The sequence below is a fragment of the Eleginops maclovinus genome, chromosome 20 (assembly GCF_036324505.1).
Source record: "Eleginops maclovinus isolate JMC-PN-2008 ecotype Puerto Natales chromosome 20, JC_Emac_rtc_rv5, whole genome shotgun sequence".
Lineage (NCBI taxonomy): Eukaryota > Metazoa > Chordata > Actinopteri > Perciformes > Eleginopidae > Eleginops > Eleginops maclovinus.
In genome coordinates, this window is record NC_086368.1 from 21895603 (window position 1) to 21915051 (window position 19449).

Sequence of the window (19449 nt, forward strand, 5' to 3'; positions counted from 1 at the left end):
CACACACACACACACACACACACACACACACACACACACACACACACACACACACACACACACACACACACACACATGCACACACAAATAAACACTTAGCTGGTATTGAATATCACTATTGTTTAAGGTATTGTATAAAGGATAGGAATTATATAGGGACATTAGCTGCTGCTACTGTGTTTATCTTCCATTTGGTCCTGGGCAGGGAGCGTACAGTGCATGTTCATAAAAGCTTTTTCACTTAAACAGCTTCCTGCACTGGCTGTAAACTTCACAGCCGAGACCCACAACTAAACCTAAGCAGTACATTTGCGGCTGTGAATCAAGAAATTAGCTGAAAACATAACAAAGCTGCGTAGGGCAGACGATAACTGCAGAGTTGAGTTATGAATATCTGAGTGTTTGTTTAAAAAATGACCTCTTTCTATACAGTCTACGGAGGGGTAGCAGGATTATGAAGTGGCATGTAACTTAACTTGAATTTCAATAACAACTTTTAAGTATCAAAACATATGTTTATTAACATTGTAGTTTACATTTACATAGTGTGGTTTTAACTGCTAGTTATCACGTTCTTGATTAGATTACATTTCTAAAAATAAAGTACAGCTGTTTCAATGCCATATATGATTCAAATACACAACAATATAGTTACTGCATAGGAAAGGACTAACTGCATATGAAATTATAGTAAGACTATAGCCTAAAACAGTATTGTGTTCTTGCAAATAATAACTTCAGAACTGCAAATAAGTTATAAGGCATAGTTGCAGTGCTTTTCTTTAAAAGAAATGAGCTATGAGCTATCAAAGCCTATTTAATTAATCCAAGCTAATTATTTAAACTGCATTTGTATAGTAATGATTCTGTCCCAAGGTTTTTTATCCATATAAGAGGGTCCACTGAGGTCTATACTAAGACTTCTGTGGTCTGCACTGGACATCATCTCTAATTGAAGGTTCGTGACCCATAGTCATAGTCATTCCCAGCTGTAGTTGTGTATATAGTCAGTTCAGAATCCGTCGCCTGATGTGAATGTCTCTGTGTCCGGGGCATCCTTCTCTCTAAGAAGTTCTCCCAGCAGTTTCTTGTAGCAGGAATATAACTTGTTCTTTGAATGCAGTTGAGTTTGGTTAATCTGGCACACGTCTGCTATCATGGAGCTGCGGAAGGGAATCAGATCTGTGTCTTCTTTGGAATAAACTGAAAGAAATAAACAGAAATTGCAATTGAAGTGATCTCTAAATCTTCCACCCTGTATAAAAAAACCCGTTGTGACATAAATTGCGTTTGTAAGACGAAATGTATTTGTCCATAACTTACAGGCGAGGCCCAGGGAGAGGTTGAGAGTGGCTTGTAGGATACACAACACTGCTAAAGTTAGAATACCAATTCTGAAAAGTCTCCTTTCTGTGGGTGTCGAACCAGCACACACACACACACGCACACACGCACGCACGCACGCACGCACGCACGCACGCACGCACACACACACACACACACACAAATAAACACTTAGCTGGTATTGAATATCATTATTGTTTAAGGTATTGTATAAAGGATAGGAATTATATAGGGACATTAGCTGCTGCTACTGTGTTTATCTTCCATTTGGTCCTGGGCAGGGAGCGTACAGTGCATGTTCATAAAAGCTTTTTCACTTAAACAGCTTCCTGCACTGGCTGTAAACTTCACAGCCGAGACCCACAACTAAACCTAAGCAGTACATTTGCGGCTGTGAATCAAGAAATTAGCTGAAAGACATTACAAAGCTGCGTAGGGCAGACGATAACTGCAGAATTGAGTGATGAATATCTGAGTGTTTGTTTAAAAAATGACCTCTTTCTATACAGTCTACGGAGGGGTAGCAGGAATATGAAGTGGCATGTAACTTAACTTGAATTTCAATAACAACTTTTAAGTATCAAAACATATGTTTATTAACATTGTAGTTTACATTTACATAGTATGGTTTTGACTGCTAGTTATCATTTTGATCATGTTTTATTTTATAAGTTCATCTAAGCTACACATATGATCATTGTTTGCTGTGGTTTCACCATTCTGATTCAAGAGTATTAAAACAATTAGGCAGTTAAAGTATTTTTGACAAAACATAAGAAACAATCATTAAACCCAGTTAAAAAAATGAATCTGAAAATGAATCTCTTACTGTTATAAATGCTTCTTCATTTACTCTTTCTCTTACCTGACTGCTCACTGCCACCACAGTATTTTTCAGTCCTCTGAAGATCATGCTGTATGTTCTCGTAATCAGATAGCTCAAACTCCTGCGCCATGGTCAACCACTTTGTGAAAGTTTGGGTACTTCAATTCACCGCTCTTCTGACAATGCCAAGAATCTGTCTGATATGTGACTGCTCAGGGTGGTTTCCCCCCCTATTACGAGGAAAGGAAGTCAGAGTTAGTTCTCTTTATGAGTCACCAGCTTAAAATAAGAGACAAATTACTGTATCTGCATTTAATCACTCGTCTTTCACTGTGTATCAAAACTAATTAAAGTTTTGGTTTACATCCTTTTTAAATAAATCAGTAACAGCAAATCTACAGACCCAAACTGTCAAAAACTGAAAAGGGAACCCATTAAATAAAGGTCTTTATCCAGGTCAGTGAAATCTTGTAACTGATCCGCATGAATCAGCTGAACTCTACTAAATCTTGTTTTTTACATTAGCCTGTTAGCAAGTTGATGCTGTACGTTTTTATAAATTGTATGGACAGAAGTGTGCATATTCATTTGAGCACAGTGCCAGTGAGGACAGGAGGCGATCTCTTTGAACCAGCAGCCCTGACATCACCACATGCTTCCTGTATCGCTTCCTTAAAGAGGCTCGGACTAATGGTGATTGCATTCATTAACTTGTACATGTCAAATATAAAAAAAATAGAGCGCAGCTTTAGCCTTACATTCCTAAAGCATTTTAGCATTTGTTAATTTGAACAGGTGTTGAGAACGCACTTGTATCACAGCCATTCTATACAAATATATAGTATAGCTCCCCATGATTTTAAAACCTTATAAAATGTTATCACACACACAATGTGACACTAAATAAGTAAGTAGTATATTTTTTGCAGAAAACAACTTGCTATTTTAACATAAATCAGCAACTAAAGGGGATGAATAAGCCCATTTGACAAATGTAAAACTACTTTCATTTGACTTCAGTCATCAATTCTCAAAGCTACAAAGCTGATCTCAAACCAACACTGAAATCATATAAGATACATTTCATCTCAATGAAATTATTAAATTTGTCGAATGTTACAACAGAGTACACTTGCACACACACTTTGCCTTGGAATTTACGCACAAACAGAAGATAACAAGAAGAGTGACAAACATTTGGCTGAGAAACATTTAGTGATAGGTATCAAGTAACGCATGCAGGGTGTGATAAAAAAGGAGAATGCATACGTTTGTAAGAAGGCTGATGAAATCTCAATTCTGTGAATTAAACGTTTGATAATGCTCCAACATATGCTGGTCCCTGTTCAGCTTTCATTTACGTATGAACTCTGATCTACCCAATTTAATGTATTCCCTAGAGGTGAAATCCAAGGGAAGAAGATGTTAATACCTGTCACCTGAGCAGACAGCGAAATCACCTTTTATGTCAACTTAAAGCTTAATGGTGCAAATTATATAAATACTATATACCATAGCACTCCCAAATCCTAACAACCACAGGGTACATGATAGAGTTGTGGAGATGGGTGATATTAATTGGTGTGTTCTGCTGGAGAAGAGCTGCTTTGTGACACCAAAGTGGATTACAGGGAGCAACAGTGCATTCTAGTGGCATAAAGAAAATCCCACAGGAAGCATTTGGAAAATGTGCTCAGGTTAATATATTTTTGTGGAAGTTTTATGGCAAGTTTGAATGTTGAAAAATGTTTTTTTAACTGATTAAATACTGTAAATGATCTTGTTATGTAGCATGACCTGAGGCCTTTTCATTTCTGAGTCTAAGTGTTTAAATAACGCTTTAAGTATTTAAGGGTGCCTATTGCCTTTTTGCTGTGGGAACCATTATGGGATCATCCCCAGATTATTAACCCCAGTTCTCCTAATGATGCTTCACCCATGCTGCTAAGCTTCAGTATGAGCCAACCTGACAAAACAAATTGGTCATTCCAGTGGTGCGCTACAAGTGAAGTTCATGAAAAGAGATTACAAAAGATATGAGATGTGGGGCTGTGTGGTTTAGAAGATACGTATATCATATATGGTATGTGTACAGTGTTTATAGCTGAGTCCATCCATGCAGAAAAAACAATCCCAAACTCTGAGGCAGAGAAGCACACACACACACACACACACACACACACACACACACACACACACACACACACACACACACACACACACACACACACACACACACACACACACACACACACACACACACACACACACACACACACACACACACACACACATACCCGCACACATGGTTGCGGGCCACATTTACTGGAAAACACTAAGCCATTCATGCCCAGAGCCCCTCTTACACTATTCCATACCATGCCCCCGTGCACACACATTCACAATCAATTACATGAATTCAGATGCACTCATGCCGGAGGGCACACACACAAACACCCAGCTGCATGCATACAGGTTTTTCATGCGTGAGTGTGTGTGTATCGGCATGTGAGTGCTCCGCTTCTGAAAACTATACATAAATCACCGAAGCAATGGCAGCAGCCAGTGGTGTGCATGTGAGTGTGTATGGATGCATCACCTATTTCCTCCAATGATGCCAAACAGGCCATGGTGTCAGTATGCTGGTCGAGTGACACCATGGTGATCTTTATTATTTAAATAATTATTATTACCAAAGCTATACCTAACTATTAAATACATTTCCATAACACTTTGTACAAACACCTGTGGACCAAACAAGACGACTTTTACCTTCTGGGTGCTAAATTAAGATTCACAACAGCCAGCATTATGATGTTTTGCATTGCATCGTCTTCAGTATTCTGCATACAGAGACTTCAGACATTGTTTGGCTCTTTTTCTGCGATAAACTGGAGCAGGATGACCAAATAAGCCCATTATCCTTGAGAGGAAATGATCCAGATGTGGCGTGTTGTTTCTCATCAGTGACATGCAGCTCCCTCTTTTCCCTGTTATACAAATACTGTATCTTGGCTTTGTGTAGGACAGCTGGAGTTGAGTACTCAGTTAAGCAAAAGAAAAGAAATCAAAGCACTTGCCATCTTTTATGACGATTTGTCTAATTCTGGTATGTCCAAGGGAGGCGGGGGGGGGGGCCTGGATGTGGGAGAGATAAGGAAGGAGTTGGGGAATGAGGAGATGGTGTGTTTGTGGTGGGGGATGAGAAGAGAGAAAGTGTGTGTTTGGACCAGCTGCACAGCAAATCTGTTTATTCTGCACAATTTGGCATCAAACACAACAGACTGCTGAGTGCCTGCTACTGCTTGTGGTGCCCCATTAAAAGGGAATTTATGGCTGCCTTAAGAGCAACACCGGATTACACATTTTCCGTCCTCGTCCCTCTTTCTTTCTTACTCATTTGCACTACTTCTTTTTTCCGGCTGTGGTGACGGTATGGTGTGTTTTTTTACTTCTATTTCTAGCGGCAGCTGTCAGACAAGTCATCACAGCGGCTCATTACAGACCCAAACGGGCACGTATGGTTGGCATGCCCACCTATACCTGTCAGTCATCTCTGCCATCTCCACTGTCACCTGAGTGGTCCTCAGACATCAAATTGAAAAGAGCCTGCCCTGGTGGCATCCCATGGACTTAGTATGCACAATAGTATTCATGTAATATTGTCTTTCATCCCCCCTCAGAGGCATTAAACTGAGCCGCGTGTCATCGGAACAGGAATAGATGTCATCTATGTTGTGGAAGTTTTCTTAGAGGACAGTTTGATGTCACATCTTTGACTCACTTCCTCCCAGATGACTGAAAGAATCAAGTCCCTGTTTAAGCTTTATAACATCAAAAACCTGTTAGCCATTTAGTTTGCATTCATTTGTACCCAGACTGTGAACTTATGCTGTAAAGAGAGCGTGAACTCTGGGCCAACATCTCTCTCTATAAATCTCCTCGGCCAATGATAAATTCATATTTAATGACCATGGCTATCGTCGTGGAAGGAGGAGCATTCTTTCATTATTGCCTCTTTCCCCTGCTGCTTGGTCGAGATAATTGATTTCTCTGTGGTAACAAGGTATCGACCACGCATGGTGGCCGGCTAAGGCGGCAGTTCGATTCAAAGGAGGGGTGGAAAGGGGGGGAAAATATAGAGGGGAAAAAGAGATAGAGCGAGAGAGTAGGAGCATTGAAAGCCAACTAGCCGTGCAATTATTTGCAGTTAAAAAACTCACTGGCTTTAGGTGGGTGTAGATTGCACAACGACTCTTGTCTTGTTTTTAAGGGCTACCATAGGCCTATTGCAGAACGCAACGTGGTATTTCAGTGTTGTATGTTTTATTCACCAAATGGAAAGCATATTGATCACACAATCTGGCACATAATTCATCCAAAACAGTGTCAGAAACAAATCTGGAGGAGCACTTTTCAAGCACATGCTTAGCCTGCTAAGGAAGCCGTATATTATTCTTCATGTTTATACATTTGCAGTACAACAGTTTGCTATATAAATCTTATGTACTCCTCATTCCCGCTGCCTATTTGGATGTGATTTCAAAAGCAAATCCGATGATCTCTAACATAATAATAGTGAACAGCTTCGGCACAGCAGGAACATTGAAATAACCCCAGCGAGTGAATATGTAAAAAACTGTGTTTCATGTAGCAAAATACATATACAGCAAAAGTTCTATACAAGACATGAAAGAAATATTATTCTACCGGTTAACATAGCTTTTTTACTGACAGAAGTATTGATCAGACGGGTGGATTTTGACTGGCAGTTATTGAGTTGACATGTCTGAGGTGCCGACATTATTGACCTCGAGCAGGCGGTGCTGCAGACGCCCACTACATGCTAGCAAGGGCTTGACACATACTGTATTTTCAATCAGTCAATAACTACACTAAACCTTATGAATTGAATAATGTAAGGATTGTATTTGGCTTGCAGAGATGGCAATAGTTCTGTTTCTGGTTCCTTTTGGCATCACTGCCTACAGGTCACTCCATAAATAATGGAATTAAATAGTGCTGTTGTTGTTGTGTGTTTACCAGCTTACATTTTAATTTATTTAAGAGCTCTTAATTGGACTAGTTACTCATTTGGCCCTCGTTGGTCCCACAGCAGAATGGAGCTCTATCACTGCACACTGGGACATGCTGGGATATGGAGCTACAGAGACACACTGTACACAGCCAGCTGTTTGATGTCTGTAACCGCCGAGCGTATGCTGCACCGTACAGCATAAATAAACACACAATCCCCCAATGACAGGACAGATCGACACACAGGAGACCTTATTTCAGGCTAATGAACTATTAATGCTGATTTGAAATTCAAAAAGAAAATCTGAGGGTCTTCTCTGCAGTTGTTCATGGCTCTTTGTGTACGTGTGCAAAGAGAGAAAGGGAGAGAGAATTTGGATGAACTCTGCACACCATATTTTCGTTTCTCCCCCAACAGCTGGGCTCAGATCTCAAAGGGACTTGTGTGTTGTTGAAGCACTGTATTGAACGAGGCCATACAAAATGTATGTCAATGGGTTCAGTCTGGTTTAGCACTCTCCACAGTAAGTGTTAATGGAATAACTATAAGATGTATAAATGATCCCTGCTTTAATTCATAATAATGTTGGCCCTCATCGCCTGCCCACTCAGCCCAATAGATTATGGAAATGGCTGTAATGACTATTGGAACAATGAGCCAAATTGAATTATCATCCGGCGCCACATTGGCTTTGGAATAACTGAAGCTGCTCTTTTGCTTCTTCAGTGATGATTTTAAAATAACAAAAGCCATTGTTACAGTTCCACCAGGAAAATCAGTGTAAACATATAGGTTTAAGGCTGCATGCTTTAGGCATTAACTGCATACTCAGTTAATAGGTTAACACAAATCCATATTCAGGTGTTTTTTTCGACATTGAATTGCAAAACAAAGCCTACATGTATGCATCACATGCTTTATGGGCCTCATTGAAGCAGAGTTCCTTGAAGCACATGCATAAAGAAAACACGCCAAGACAAAAGGACCAGTCTTTTGATGTTTTATTTTGAGCTCAGCTGTGAACATTTGTGTGATTTTATTTGACCTAAGATATATTTAACATTCATTGCACAAAATCTTTGGTGAAAGTTACTGAATTAGTTAAGCAACATTACACTAGAGACACCGTATAATGGAATCAAAGTATACGAGTGTATAAAACATGTAGTATTACTGGAGTCTTACAGCTGCAAACAAGGCACACGTCTTAATTTGAAGGCAAAACATGATTATATCTGGTATAGTCAACAGAAATATTTCCCTTTCTAAATAACTATACTGAATAATGTCATCATCAGGCTCAAATCTGGAGCTTCTAAGAAGGTGAAAGAGAGAACAGCATGCTAGGAAACTAAAGAGTAAGTGTCACTTCCTGCAAAACTACAATGATTAAAATACAAATTGTGCATGCAAATTAGTTTTGAAGTTGATAAATTAAAGAAGCTCTAGATTTAAGTTTGTGATGACCACACAGATGTAATCTCAGATCTGTATTGTGAGAAAACAAATGTTGACTCAACTCTTCTACGTCACAGGAATAATATTGCACAGTTTTTCCCAATTATCTGCTGATTGTAACGAGTGTCAGTGACTTTTTGTGCATAATATACAGTAGTTCATTGGTTAGGGCTTGCTTATCATAGTGGTGCAATAGCAGCCTCTTGTGGCGCATATTTCCAGGTAGAAACACATTTACTCGGATTGTTACAGACTGCAAAATGCAACAATACTCCCATTCTGCATCAGTGTCGAGATTGCAGTTGAGTATATAAATTGCCATGATTGGTTTACGTCATAGGACACAATCAACATAAATATAAAACAAAATGTTAAAATCAAGAAAACAAAAAAAAGGATATCAGGTCCAGGAGAATGACGATACATAAAGAGACACTGGCCAATAATAACATTCCTTTCCTCTTTGTCCAATGCCACTGTTCGATTCACGTGTGCTCGAGCACCCCCGTCACTGCGGTTACAACCACAGGTTCAAAGATGGCCGAACACAAGTGAATGCATAGCTTTGAAAACCAAATCCAAGAGTTAGACACAAAGCAAAAGATATGATCCGTGAATTGTTGATAACGGTTGCTTGGTCAAAGCCTTCAAACCTTGTACAATCATACAGATGTCAACACAGTTTTGGTTAATCAGTAATCAAAGATATAAAAACAAACTTGTCTGGTTAGAAAGTCTTAAAAAAACTCTTACATGCTAAAAATTACACAGTAGTTTTACCACATGATTATGTGAACATAGGCTATATTCCGTTATTGCAGTAGGTATCCCAGATGCACGATATGGGTGATTTCTTTTTTTCCCCCACCTTTCACCATTACTTCAGTTGTGGAGAGTCGAAGAAGTTGCACTGGCGGTTAGAGGCAGCTGGCGCTTTGCTTTTGCTCCCAAATCTAAAATATAGGGGGTTTTCAAGCTTAGTTAAAGTCATTTTAACCATCTCAAATTTGAAGACAAATGTTTTCAGGTCCAATGTAAATAAACTGAAGCTTAATCCGACGGTTAATAATGGCATACGAGCTTGGCTAGAAGCTTAAAAGGTATCTGGATCTGTTCTTATGACAAAATGCTCAAACCTGCAAAAGTTGGATAACACGATTATTTTTCCCTTAAACCCTAGTAGATTGCTCAATGGCCATTCATCATTTTGTCTTAAACACTTTTATATTGAAATACTACCATTATTACATAATACTATCAAATGCAATTATTTAAGTGGATGGCCCTGGACTTTTGGTACCAACACAGGTGTTTTCAGTTATGTCTGTTGACCTGTCATAGCAGGAAAAGCACAGGTGTTGCTAATAGCATTAACGATAGCTCAGTTCAATGTAATGTCCTAGAGAACCAGCAAAGGTAACCAAGTAACCGAGAACCTGAAACTGAAGTAGCCAAATGGAAATCAGCCTTCACTCATATTCTTATTTAGATACTGCTTTTTGAATAGATCAAACTATCCTGTGTAAAAGAGGTGTAGTGTGAAAAAGACTATGTAATGCACAAGGAAATATAATTTGGGTTCATAGGTCTCTTTGGAAATAAAATAAAAAACTGTTAATGACTTGTATGGGAGAGGTGAGAAATGATAAAAAAGGTAATAGTGTGATTCAAAATGTTCTAATCATTTCAGCATCACATTTACAAGGTCATATTAATGCTGATAGTTTTTATCATCCTCACATCAGAGTGCAAGTTTTCCAAGGTTAACAAATGAGTTACCAACTTGTACTTTCTCACTTCAGAAAAAGGCAGCTAGATGATAATATGTAATTGGCTATAGGTTTGCTTAGAGCAGGCTAGGTGACATTTGAATAAGGCAGACCTGAGTGTGTGAGAGACTGAGTGAGCTTACATGGTGGTGCTGGAGAGGGTCTGCTTCATGCGCTTGGACAGCGAGCTGGAGGACGGGGTTTTGGTCATCATCTGGTGCTCTGGAGTGGTCAATGGTCCCAATATGCTGACTGCAGGAACATTAAACATCATTGGTTATCATAAAGTTTTATACTCTTTAATGTCATATCATGTGTACCTTTTAAAACGTGGAAATTAAATAGAAAGCGATTCATTATTTTTATCCACTTTTACTTTTTCAGTGATTTACCTTTGTGGTGGTCTGGAGTTCCAGTTTGGTGAGAACTGTCGATGTCTGTATATTCAGGATAAGCAAACTGGCCCCAGTAGTCTGCTGGAACAGAGAACAAGCGCTCCACAACCTAGAAAGACATCAAGTAAATCCAGTAAGTTTATTCACAAACATTCTAAATAACATCAAGTAAAATGACTCAATAAAAACACAGATCTTGAAGTAAACAGAAGCAACCACACATCCATATGCTTCAACATTGTGCTGCTCTATAAACACTGGTCTCTGATTGTAATGGAGTCAGAGCAGCTCTTCTTTACTCTCATTCACTTTACCCTTGGTTGTCTGCTTGTGTCATGCAGGATGGTCATTGGGTCTGGTTCGGGAACAGCATGACCCACAAGAGTCGGGCCGAACACCCTGGCCAGGTTGTTCACATCCATCTTGGTATCCGTACACTCGGAGACCCTTGGGGAAACCGGGGGAAGGGAAATGTCAGTCCTAACTGAAATGAAAGATGACTGTACTGCAGAGGTTACAGGCTACGTAGGACTTTGATGAGACAATAGGAGAATTCAATGTAATGATTATCTTTGACAAAATTGTAATTTGATAGTACACAGTTAATCAACATGTGCTTTAACCTCTTGGAATCACTGAAATGACTTTACCTTACATTTAGTTAAAGAACATGTATTTTTTATTGCACCGCAAAAAGGACACATTGTTTTTGGAACATCCTTTTAGTAAAAAAAATAGAATAAAGAAATCATAAGATCCCTCCGCATAAATAATAAAATAGGGCCTTTTTTTCACTGGACAGGATTTTTAAACCACAAAGAAAATCCTGCAAAGGGAAATTCCCCATGGGGTCCAGAGCCTTCACCCTACCTTTGGAACTCCCTCCCACTGGACATCCAGAATATTGACTCTTTCTCCATTTTCAAATAACGTCTCAAAACATATCTCCTCACACTGGCATATCCACCCTGATCGCATGACACATCCTCTGTTCTTATTGATTATATTGCCTTGTTTTTCTGCTGTTTTTTTGTGCATCTTGTGCGCCGACGTTGAGAGCCTTGCAATGCGCCTATATAAACAAACTTTGCATCCCTTTACCATCCCATCCCAGTTTAGCATTTCTAAAATGTAATGTGAATTACTTCTGCAGATGGATCATCAGGCAGGCCAGAGTGTCTCGGTTGGGTTGTGGCAGCTCACTGATGGCCTGATACAGCATGGCGAGACTGTTGCCATCATCCTGGATTTCTACAAAATCAACACCACCAGTCATTTAGTATTAATATTAAAAAAGGAACTAAAAAGGAATACAATTGTGTAGATATTCAGACCAATAAAGAGCAGTGTGCATACAGCAGTCCTCTTTCTACAAGGAAACTCACCGGCTGCTTCCATGAAGACTTTGTTGAGGTGGAAGGTGAGCAGTGGCTCAGGGAGGTTTCTGAGGAAGTCTTTGAGGACACCTGTGATGACATTAATGTCCTCCACTTTGTGAAGTGGAGGCAGAGTCTTTCCTCTAATCAGCTTCTCCTTCAGCTCTTTCACCTGGCGCTCTTGGCCAGAGAGTCTGTAGAGGCCAACCTGGGGCAAAGGAAGAGATAAAAGAAACAAGCTCTCATTATCCGGCTTCCTGTGATACCGTACTGCTGAATGAGATAACTAATTAAGAGAGAAATTGTAATCGCACAAGGGAAAAAGGATCAGAGCATAACAAGGACTTTTAATATCTCACCTCGTGTAGGCCTCTGTGTTCTATCTCCTTAATGCAGTAGATAACCAAAGCTGGGATCTTCGGGGAGCTGGCTGGAGCGAAGTCAGCCAGGGTGGACTGCACACAGAGTACATACATTTACATTAAAATAATGTTATAGAAAATAGGGAAAAATATTGCAACATGCCTTAAATGTACCTCTGTGTTCTTGAGGGGAGTGCTGACCGCTGTGGGGCAACAGGGCAGGGGGCAACTGTCGCGACACTCTGGATGGGTCACAACCCGACAATCCTGGCAGCGCAGGTACATCTTCCCAAACTTTGTTCTTCTCCCACATGGTACACAGAACTCCGACTTGATCACCTTGGTGAGGGAAAAGTGATAAAGTTTAGTATACAACTCAAATAGTTAAACTTAAACCACGTTTAGAAACTTGTGCTGTTAATGCAGACGCAATGAGTATATAGTCTTACTGTTTTTGCGAGGAACTGGTGCTTCTTTCCTCCTCTGTTAGCTCTGGGGGTTCGGAGCTTGGCTGTGTAGTCTGTGACTGGTGTGCTGGGAGCCTCACTGGCAGTCTCAGATTGGTCGGTAGTGGTCGTGTCACCCCAAGCTGGTGCAACTGCAGGCGACATCTCATGTAAGTAAAGTCTCCAAAATGTGTCGTAAAGGTCCCATAAAGACAATAAAAAGAAGATCTAAAATATTCTTACCGCTCTTCCTGCTGCGTGTCCAGTAAGGCACAGTTTCAATGGTAGAGACCGTTTCTACGGCACCACCATTTACCGGCACAGTGATAGTGGTTTTGGCCACTATAGACTCATTCATCTGAATTTTGAAAATAGAAAACAAAAACAAATAAAACATTTTTAATGCTCTGTCCAACCAATCTGCCGTTTTTGTTAGTGTTATGTGTAACATTCAGCTGCAGAGGTCAGCAGTACCCTATCTGATGTGCGTCCAGAGGAGCGAGGTTTCTTCATTGCCTGTGGGGGAACCTCGCAGAGTTTTCTGGAGGAACGCTGTGGATTAAAATGTAGATAAACATTTTAAAATGCTTTTTTTTAATAGATTTGCTGATGAAAACAAGACATATAAAGCAAGAAAATGCCGTGCTGAGGTGTGGAAACATGTTAAGATGACTTCATCGTTAACGCATCCACGAGGCAGTTATTCAAAATGGGAGAAAGGAAATGACTCACTCGTTTCTGGCGCTTCTTCAGTCTCACAGTCTTCATCGCAGAGGAATCCCAGTCCTGCAGGCAAAGTTGTGAGATTAAAAAAAATAGTACTTTAACAGCTTACTATTAACTAACTTGTTTTGTTACCAACTGATCCTAAAAATCAACAAATCAAGAAAATGTGTCCGTCTACCAGAGAGTCGTCCGTTTGGTCATAGCTGATGTCTGTCAGCAAAGAAGCTGATTCGTCGATGGTAGTTAACCTGTAAAATGGATTTAAGTCAGCAACTAACCTTAAGACATTTTATTGACCAATAGTCCAAGAGTACAGTACATTTCATTTAAGTTAAAGCTCAAGAAAGAATGAGGCACTGTGGTTGGATGAACACATTAAATCATTATTATTTTCTGTCTGAAAATAATGGTGCTCCTCTGGATGTTTTAGAACCAGAAAAGGGGGGACTGACCTTCGACTGGAGTTGAGGTTGGCTTTAGCAGCTTGTGCTGCCTGGGAGTGGGTACTGAGGAAGGCCAGGGCGCTGCGCTGCTCCTCACTCAGGTGGACACTGTTACCACTGTTTTCTGATATCAGCAGCTCCCGGATCAGCTGTAGCTGCCGTTCCTGTTACACCCACAAACCCAACAGGAAATGAAAAAGAAACCGATAAATGCAGAAAAAAAATATCATTATTACCAACAAACAACCATTCGTTTAAATATTCAAGTAGTGCATTATCTGAAGGAAGGATTATAGATTTTTCCTTTAATAATTTCCCATTCCTCCTAAAAGCAACCACATAGACATACAAGACATAAGTATTGTTGTTGCACAAACCAGCTTCTCATAAACTGCCTCAGCTTTCTGCCGCCTGCGGATCTCCACATCAACCTGGTTGCGGGCATGCTTTAGTTTGACCTCCAGGGCTCCCCTTTCAGTCTCTGCTTTAGCCAGCACCTCCTTACAGGAAACCAGCTCGTCGCCTGCCCGCTGCCACTTCTTCCGGCAATCCTCAAAGTTTGTTGCCATCTGGAGGAACTCTGAATATGACAACAGAATAGGACATAGTTGCATTGCTGCCTATACTATTTTCCTCTGTTGCGGTTATGTGTTGAAACTGTCTTATAAACAATTTGGTTTGCTGTGGAAAATATGCAAATTACCTTAAAGCAGAGCACAAAAACACAAAAGACAGTAGGCTCTGCTGTAAAGTGACAGTTCTTTTATGTTACTTAAAATGGAAATGAGTGGCATTATACGGACTATTGAAATGGAAATGATGACTACACCCCAATACCCATTTCAACCCCCATTTGCATCAGGCACTGCACCATCAGTATCCACAGCTCTCTGTAGTAGCCTTTATTTACTAAAGCAGAGGGTCTTCACACAGTGCTACTGCTAACCTACTAATGTTAGCACCAACCTATAGCAGACCAGCCTCGCTACTTAGGCTCCATTCTTTTTCTATGACAGCATTCTTCAGAGGTGGCAAATACCAAAACAAAGTGTGGAAAAAAACTTACGTGGTTCAATGCCCTCATTCAGGCCTTCTACCTGGGCTCTGAGACTCTGGAACTGGTTGTGCAGGTTCACCACAGACTCCATCGTGTTGCTCTGCTGCTACTTAGAAAGAGTAGAGAGAAACCGGTGAGCTATATGATAATGATAGTTAATGCTAACTTAATTATCTTGTTGGTGTGTTAACCATTTACTGACATTTCAGAAGGTTAACATTCAAACATGAGAAATGAAACACACACCAACATTAGCTATAGCCTAGTGCTAAAGAAAATCATATTAGCTTGTTTTTGTTGTTGGCTACTTTTGTCAAAGTGTTCGCCATAACATTACCGGCACTGTATTAAAAACTGCACTTTGCTGGATAAACGTTGACAAGTAAGCTATCGGGATGCTAACCTTAACGTAACAAGTGTGTGTTGACTTAGCTAACTATCGTCACGTTAGTCAAAATACAAAACACTTACCTGTGCTATCGTGTTTCTGTGAGAGTGTGACTGACATGTAAGGTTAAAACGTCCGATGTTAAAAGAGTTTAGATGGTTTATTCCCTCTCCAGCAGCAGAGCCACACCTGTCTGATAAAGTTTTAACATCTTCAAGAGTTCAAAAATCAGCGCCGGTTTTCTTCTTCGTGAGCTGATATGGAGGATGTCGGTGAGCTCTATCGCCCCCAACGGTTTTAGAGATGGTACTGCAGGGCGTATCAGAATCAGAATCAGTATGGCCATAAATGCAGCAGCGTTCCCTGAGGATCACCTGTGTGACTGAGGAATTTAGGGGTACAGCATTATTCACTAAATGTTAGTCTTATGATTTACTCAAGAACTGTACTGAAACACAATTTTGAGAAACTTGTGCTTTACTTACTGTATCACTTTGTACTTCTACCCCACTTCAATTCAGAGGTCAATTGTGTACTGTTACTACATTTATTTAATACTTTAGTTACTTTGCAGATTTGGATTACTGATGTGAATTATAATCAACACTTTAATAAGACTTCAGTTACAACCAAAGTAAAATGTAACATCTAACCTGCGTATCTAAAGTGGGCTGCACCTTTACCAGCTTTGATTCATCAATAGTTATAATCAGAATATTTATATATTATTCTGAAATGGGAAAATCTGCATAATGAGTATTTTGGTACGTTTGGTCAGTACATTTTTATTCTAATAATTATGTAATTTTACTCGAAAAACATTTTGATTACAGGAAATGTACATTAAATACACTCTGGTAGTTCTACTTTTACTCAAGTACAAGAACTGAGTACTTCTTCCACCTCTGTTTATATGAAAATATAGGCCAATATTATTATGACCGATAATCTCAGGAGTCTTTCACTGCATTTACCCAAAGTTGGCGGACAGTACACATTTAAATGAATACAATATTTTAGTCAATAAGTATTGTGAGTGTATTTAATATATGTATAACTTATTATTAATAGTTATTCAAAATTGATTTGGTTTACATATATGGTTTCCAATTGTAGTCTCTCTTTCAACTGTCCAATTCATTATTAATTAGTGAATGGAATTATAAAAGCGTCAAGACTCCTAACATCTTCTATAAATTAGAGTATAGGAAATAATGGGGGTCATACATTATGCACAATGTTGCCTATAATGACCCAATGTATTTCTTAATTTACCGTACAGAAAAACAACAAAACTTTTAATGATTTGGCTCAAACTCTGTGTCAAATATCCCGGGTCGGAAGTTATAAAAAGCTCTGCAGTTTTTTTGGAATGTAATACGTCCTTTCTTTCAAATATCAGCTTCCAATTTATCAACAGTGCATGGTAACCCCATTAGAAATATAAATAACATTGAAGTACAAGCAATTTTTTTGCATGAACATGTCAATTTTTCTAAAGGTTTGTGAGTCCAGTATCTGCTGTGTCCTGCTTCCAGTACTGCATATCACAAATATTAAATTCTGTATGGTGAAAGGAAGTGTGAAATCATAAAATCCTTTTAAACAGCCAGTGACTGTATTCTGTTTTGTGAGCCTGGCACATGGGATGTGCACAACGGCATCATTAATCAGCCATGGATGGCATATCTGGGTGCAACAGCAGCTCTACTGTGCAACATTAAATCAGGGTAACACACACAAACACACTAAATCAATGCAAATCATTTACATGTATGTCTCCATAACACATCAGACTTTATGAACAACTCAACACTATAACTGATTTGTGTCTACTTGTGTGTTTTTATGATGCATCGGCAGCCTGATTTAGCTTCACACTTGTCCCCAGAACATTGTGTGTTCTGAATGCTGCAGGTCCATTAGAGGTAGTTTGAGATAATAAGACCTGTCAGTCAATATGTGCTCTCTGTCTTACTCCATTATTCATCTCTAAGTGTACATTTCCTCTAGTCACAGATCATTTAACTGTGAGGATTCTCCTTTTACATCAATCACAGTCTGTCCATTCTTAAACAGAGTTGACTTTTAAAGCTATCTGCATTCATCTGTTATTTGGCATCGACCACGCACTACCAACCAAGATCTAAAAAAGGGAAGTAATTAATTTTGCAAATCAGAGCATGTTGCCAGTCAATTTTTTACTTTATGTAATGTGTTTTTTTTTTTATGTTTGTTTAGAACACAGTGCAAATGTTTTATTTATCAGATCAGACAACATATTGTAAAAGGCATGTTACCACTTTCTTGAGTTTATTCAGACAGCATATAACTTGTACTGCAGTACCTGCACATGTATTCTTTCATTAACAAGCTGTTCTTAAGACAGAGTGTTTACCTGAATGATGAGTTCACAGCTGTCCTTCTAAAAGGTGGAGAATAAAACAACAAAAATCTAATTTAACAAGGAGTGAAAAAAGTGTCAGGAGGCTCTAATGCACTAAAGTTTCAGAGGAAGCACCTGCAGATTGTGCTGACTGCAGGGTTAGGCTTCCTCACTGGCACCATTGGAAAGGTAATGGATCCACAAACAGCCTCATGGGGGACACTTGGCAGATATACATCTATCTACTTAGGAGGATGCGTTGAAGCAGAACACACCCTCTTTACATCCTGTATGTTTGTGCACACCAAGCAAAATTAACTTTAAGGGTCTGTATACAGAAAACAATTATTTACGGCATTTTCTAACAATATGCATTGTTTCTGTCCACTTTGGTGCATACATGGAAAAAGTGTTTACCTATTGCTAAACAGAAACATAATCATCCATATCTGACAATGTAGAGGGAGAAGACACATCAAAAATATAAACACCTCGAAAATGTAATGCAAATCAACACATTGTCCTGCAATTAAAAAGTATTGAGATAGTTCCATGTTGAATTTCACTATTTTGTTTTTGATAGGGTTGTAATAGATTAGACATATTGTAAAGTCCGTCTCTTTTATTGACCGCATTGTTATGCACATTGTATTAAAGGCTTATCTTTGGATTCAATCAATGCCATAAAAATGAAAATTACAAGCCTCACAAAGGTAGTTGTTATCGAGGACATATTGAATTTCATTATATTTTTAAAGTGTGGATGTTTTTGTGTCAACCCCCCACAGGCTTTACAGTCTGGCACCAAAAGTCAATTTTAATATAATGTCTCTTGAGTTAACAGGATGTTTTTACAAAATGGATTGTCACACCACTGGCAGGACTCAGCATATGTGAAAGGACACCGGATAAATCTGTTGGTACTAAGTGAGTCTGCAGGTACATGGTAAGGCTTTGGCCAAGTGAGCATAGTGATAGGATAATGTGCATAGATGCACTCCAAACATCCCATAAATTGAATTACAAGTGGAATATCCCACTCAGAGAGTGTTTACTGGAAGAGGCTCCCTCTTTCCTTTCTTGCTTCAACAACAACAATACTTTTATCTTCCAGGTTTGAAACCTGACACTTGGTAAACACTCCAGCCCAAACACATTCATGAGTGGATAAAATAGCTTATATTTTAAAGTTTGAAAAATGGGAGCGAACTCTATAAAAATAATATTTTTATTGATTTAAGCTTGTTAAAGCGGTATATCGTGTTGCTTCAGGAAAGGACAAGAGCATCTAAACTGAAAAAAGTAAAACAGTAGTTTCAACAGAATCTATTACTATCTATGAAGTGAAGATGTACTAATTACATTTTTATCTTAAACTGAAGTAAAATAAACCAAAAGGTTGTGTTATTGTGGTTTTCCAGAAAAGAGATGGCAA

General features: G+C 39.2%; 1 protein-coding gene and 1 long non-coding RNA gene across 3 annotated transcripts; both read right to left on the reverse strand.

Annotated features, from left to right (window-relative positions):
- Positions 1 to 505: 505 nt before the first annotated feature.
- LOC134883223 (uncharacterized) lies at positions 506 to 2388 on the reverse strand. The gene is made up of 3 exons (XR_010168249.1): positions 2210 to 2388; positions 1324 to 1410; positions 506 to 1203 (listed from the first exon to the last, which is right to left on the reverse strand). It is a non-coding gene; the product is annotated as an uncharacterized LOC134883223 (long non-coding RNA).
- Positions 2389 to 8194: 5806 nt separating this feature from the next.
- On the reverse strand, positions 8195 to 15867 carry LOC134882273 (rac GTPase-activating protein 1-like). 2 transcript variants are annotated; one of them, XM_063909897.1, is made up of 17 exons: positions 15712 to 15867; positions 15250 to 15346; positions 14561 to 14763; positions 14193 to 14347; positions 13919 to 13988; positions 13747 to 13800; positions 13489 to 13566; positions 13258 to 13372; positions 13018 to 13166; positions 12743 to 12907; positions 12566 to 12661; positions 12216 to 12414; positions 11976 to 12081; positions 11145 to 11277; positions 10828 to 10939; positions 10579 to 10687; positions 8195 to 9619 (listed from the first exon to the last, which is right to left on the reverse strand). In XM_063909897.1, the coding sequence occupies exons 2-17, from the start codon at positions 15329 to 15331 to the stop codon at positions 9544 to 9546; spliced, it is 1902 nt and encodes a 633-aa protein (XP_063765967.1). In that variant the 5' UTR covers positions 15332 to 15346; positions 15712 to 15867; the 3' UTR covers positions 8195 to 9543. The 2 variants fall into 2 exon arrangements, with proteins under 2 accessions (XP_063765967.1, XP_063765968.1); XM_063909898.1 differs by having other exon boundaries at positions 15250 to 15349.
- Positions 15868 to 19449: the final 3582 nt, after the last annotated feature.

Bases quoted from the DNA above. Each gene is read 5' to 3' on its own strand.
- LOC134882273 (XM_063909897.1), bottom strand. From the start codon at position 15,331: ATGGAGTCTGTGGTGAACCTGCACAACCAGTTCCAGAGTCTCAGAGCC. The intron at 13,801-13,918 runs GTAGACGGACAC...CTTTGCCTGCAG, and splicing joins ACCAAACGGACGACTCTCTG to GACTGGGATTCCTCTGCGAT. The intron at 9,620-10,578 runs GTAAGCTCACTC...CCTATATTTTAG, and splicing joins ACCCTCTCCAGCACCACCAT to ATTTGGGAGCAAAAGCAAAG.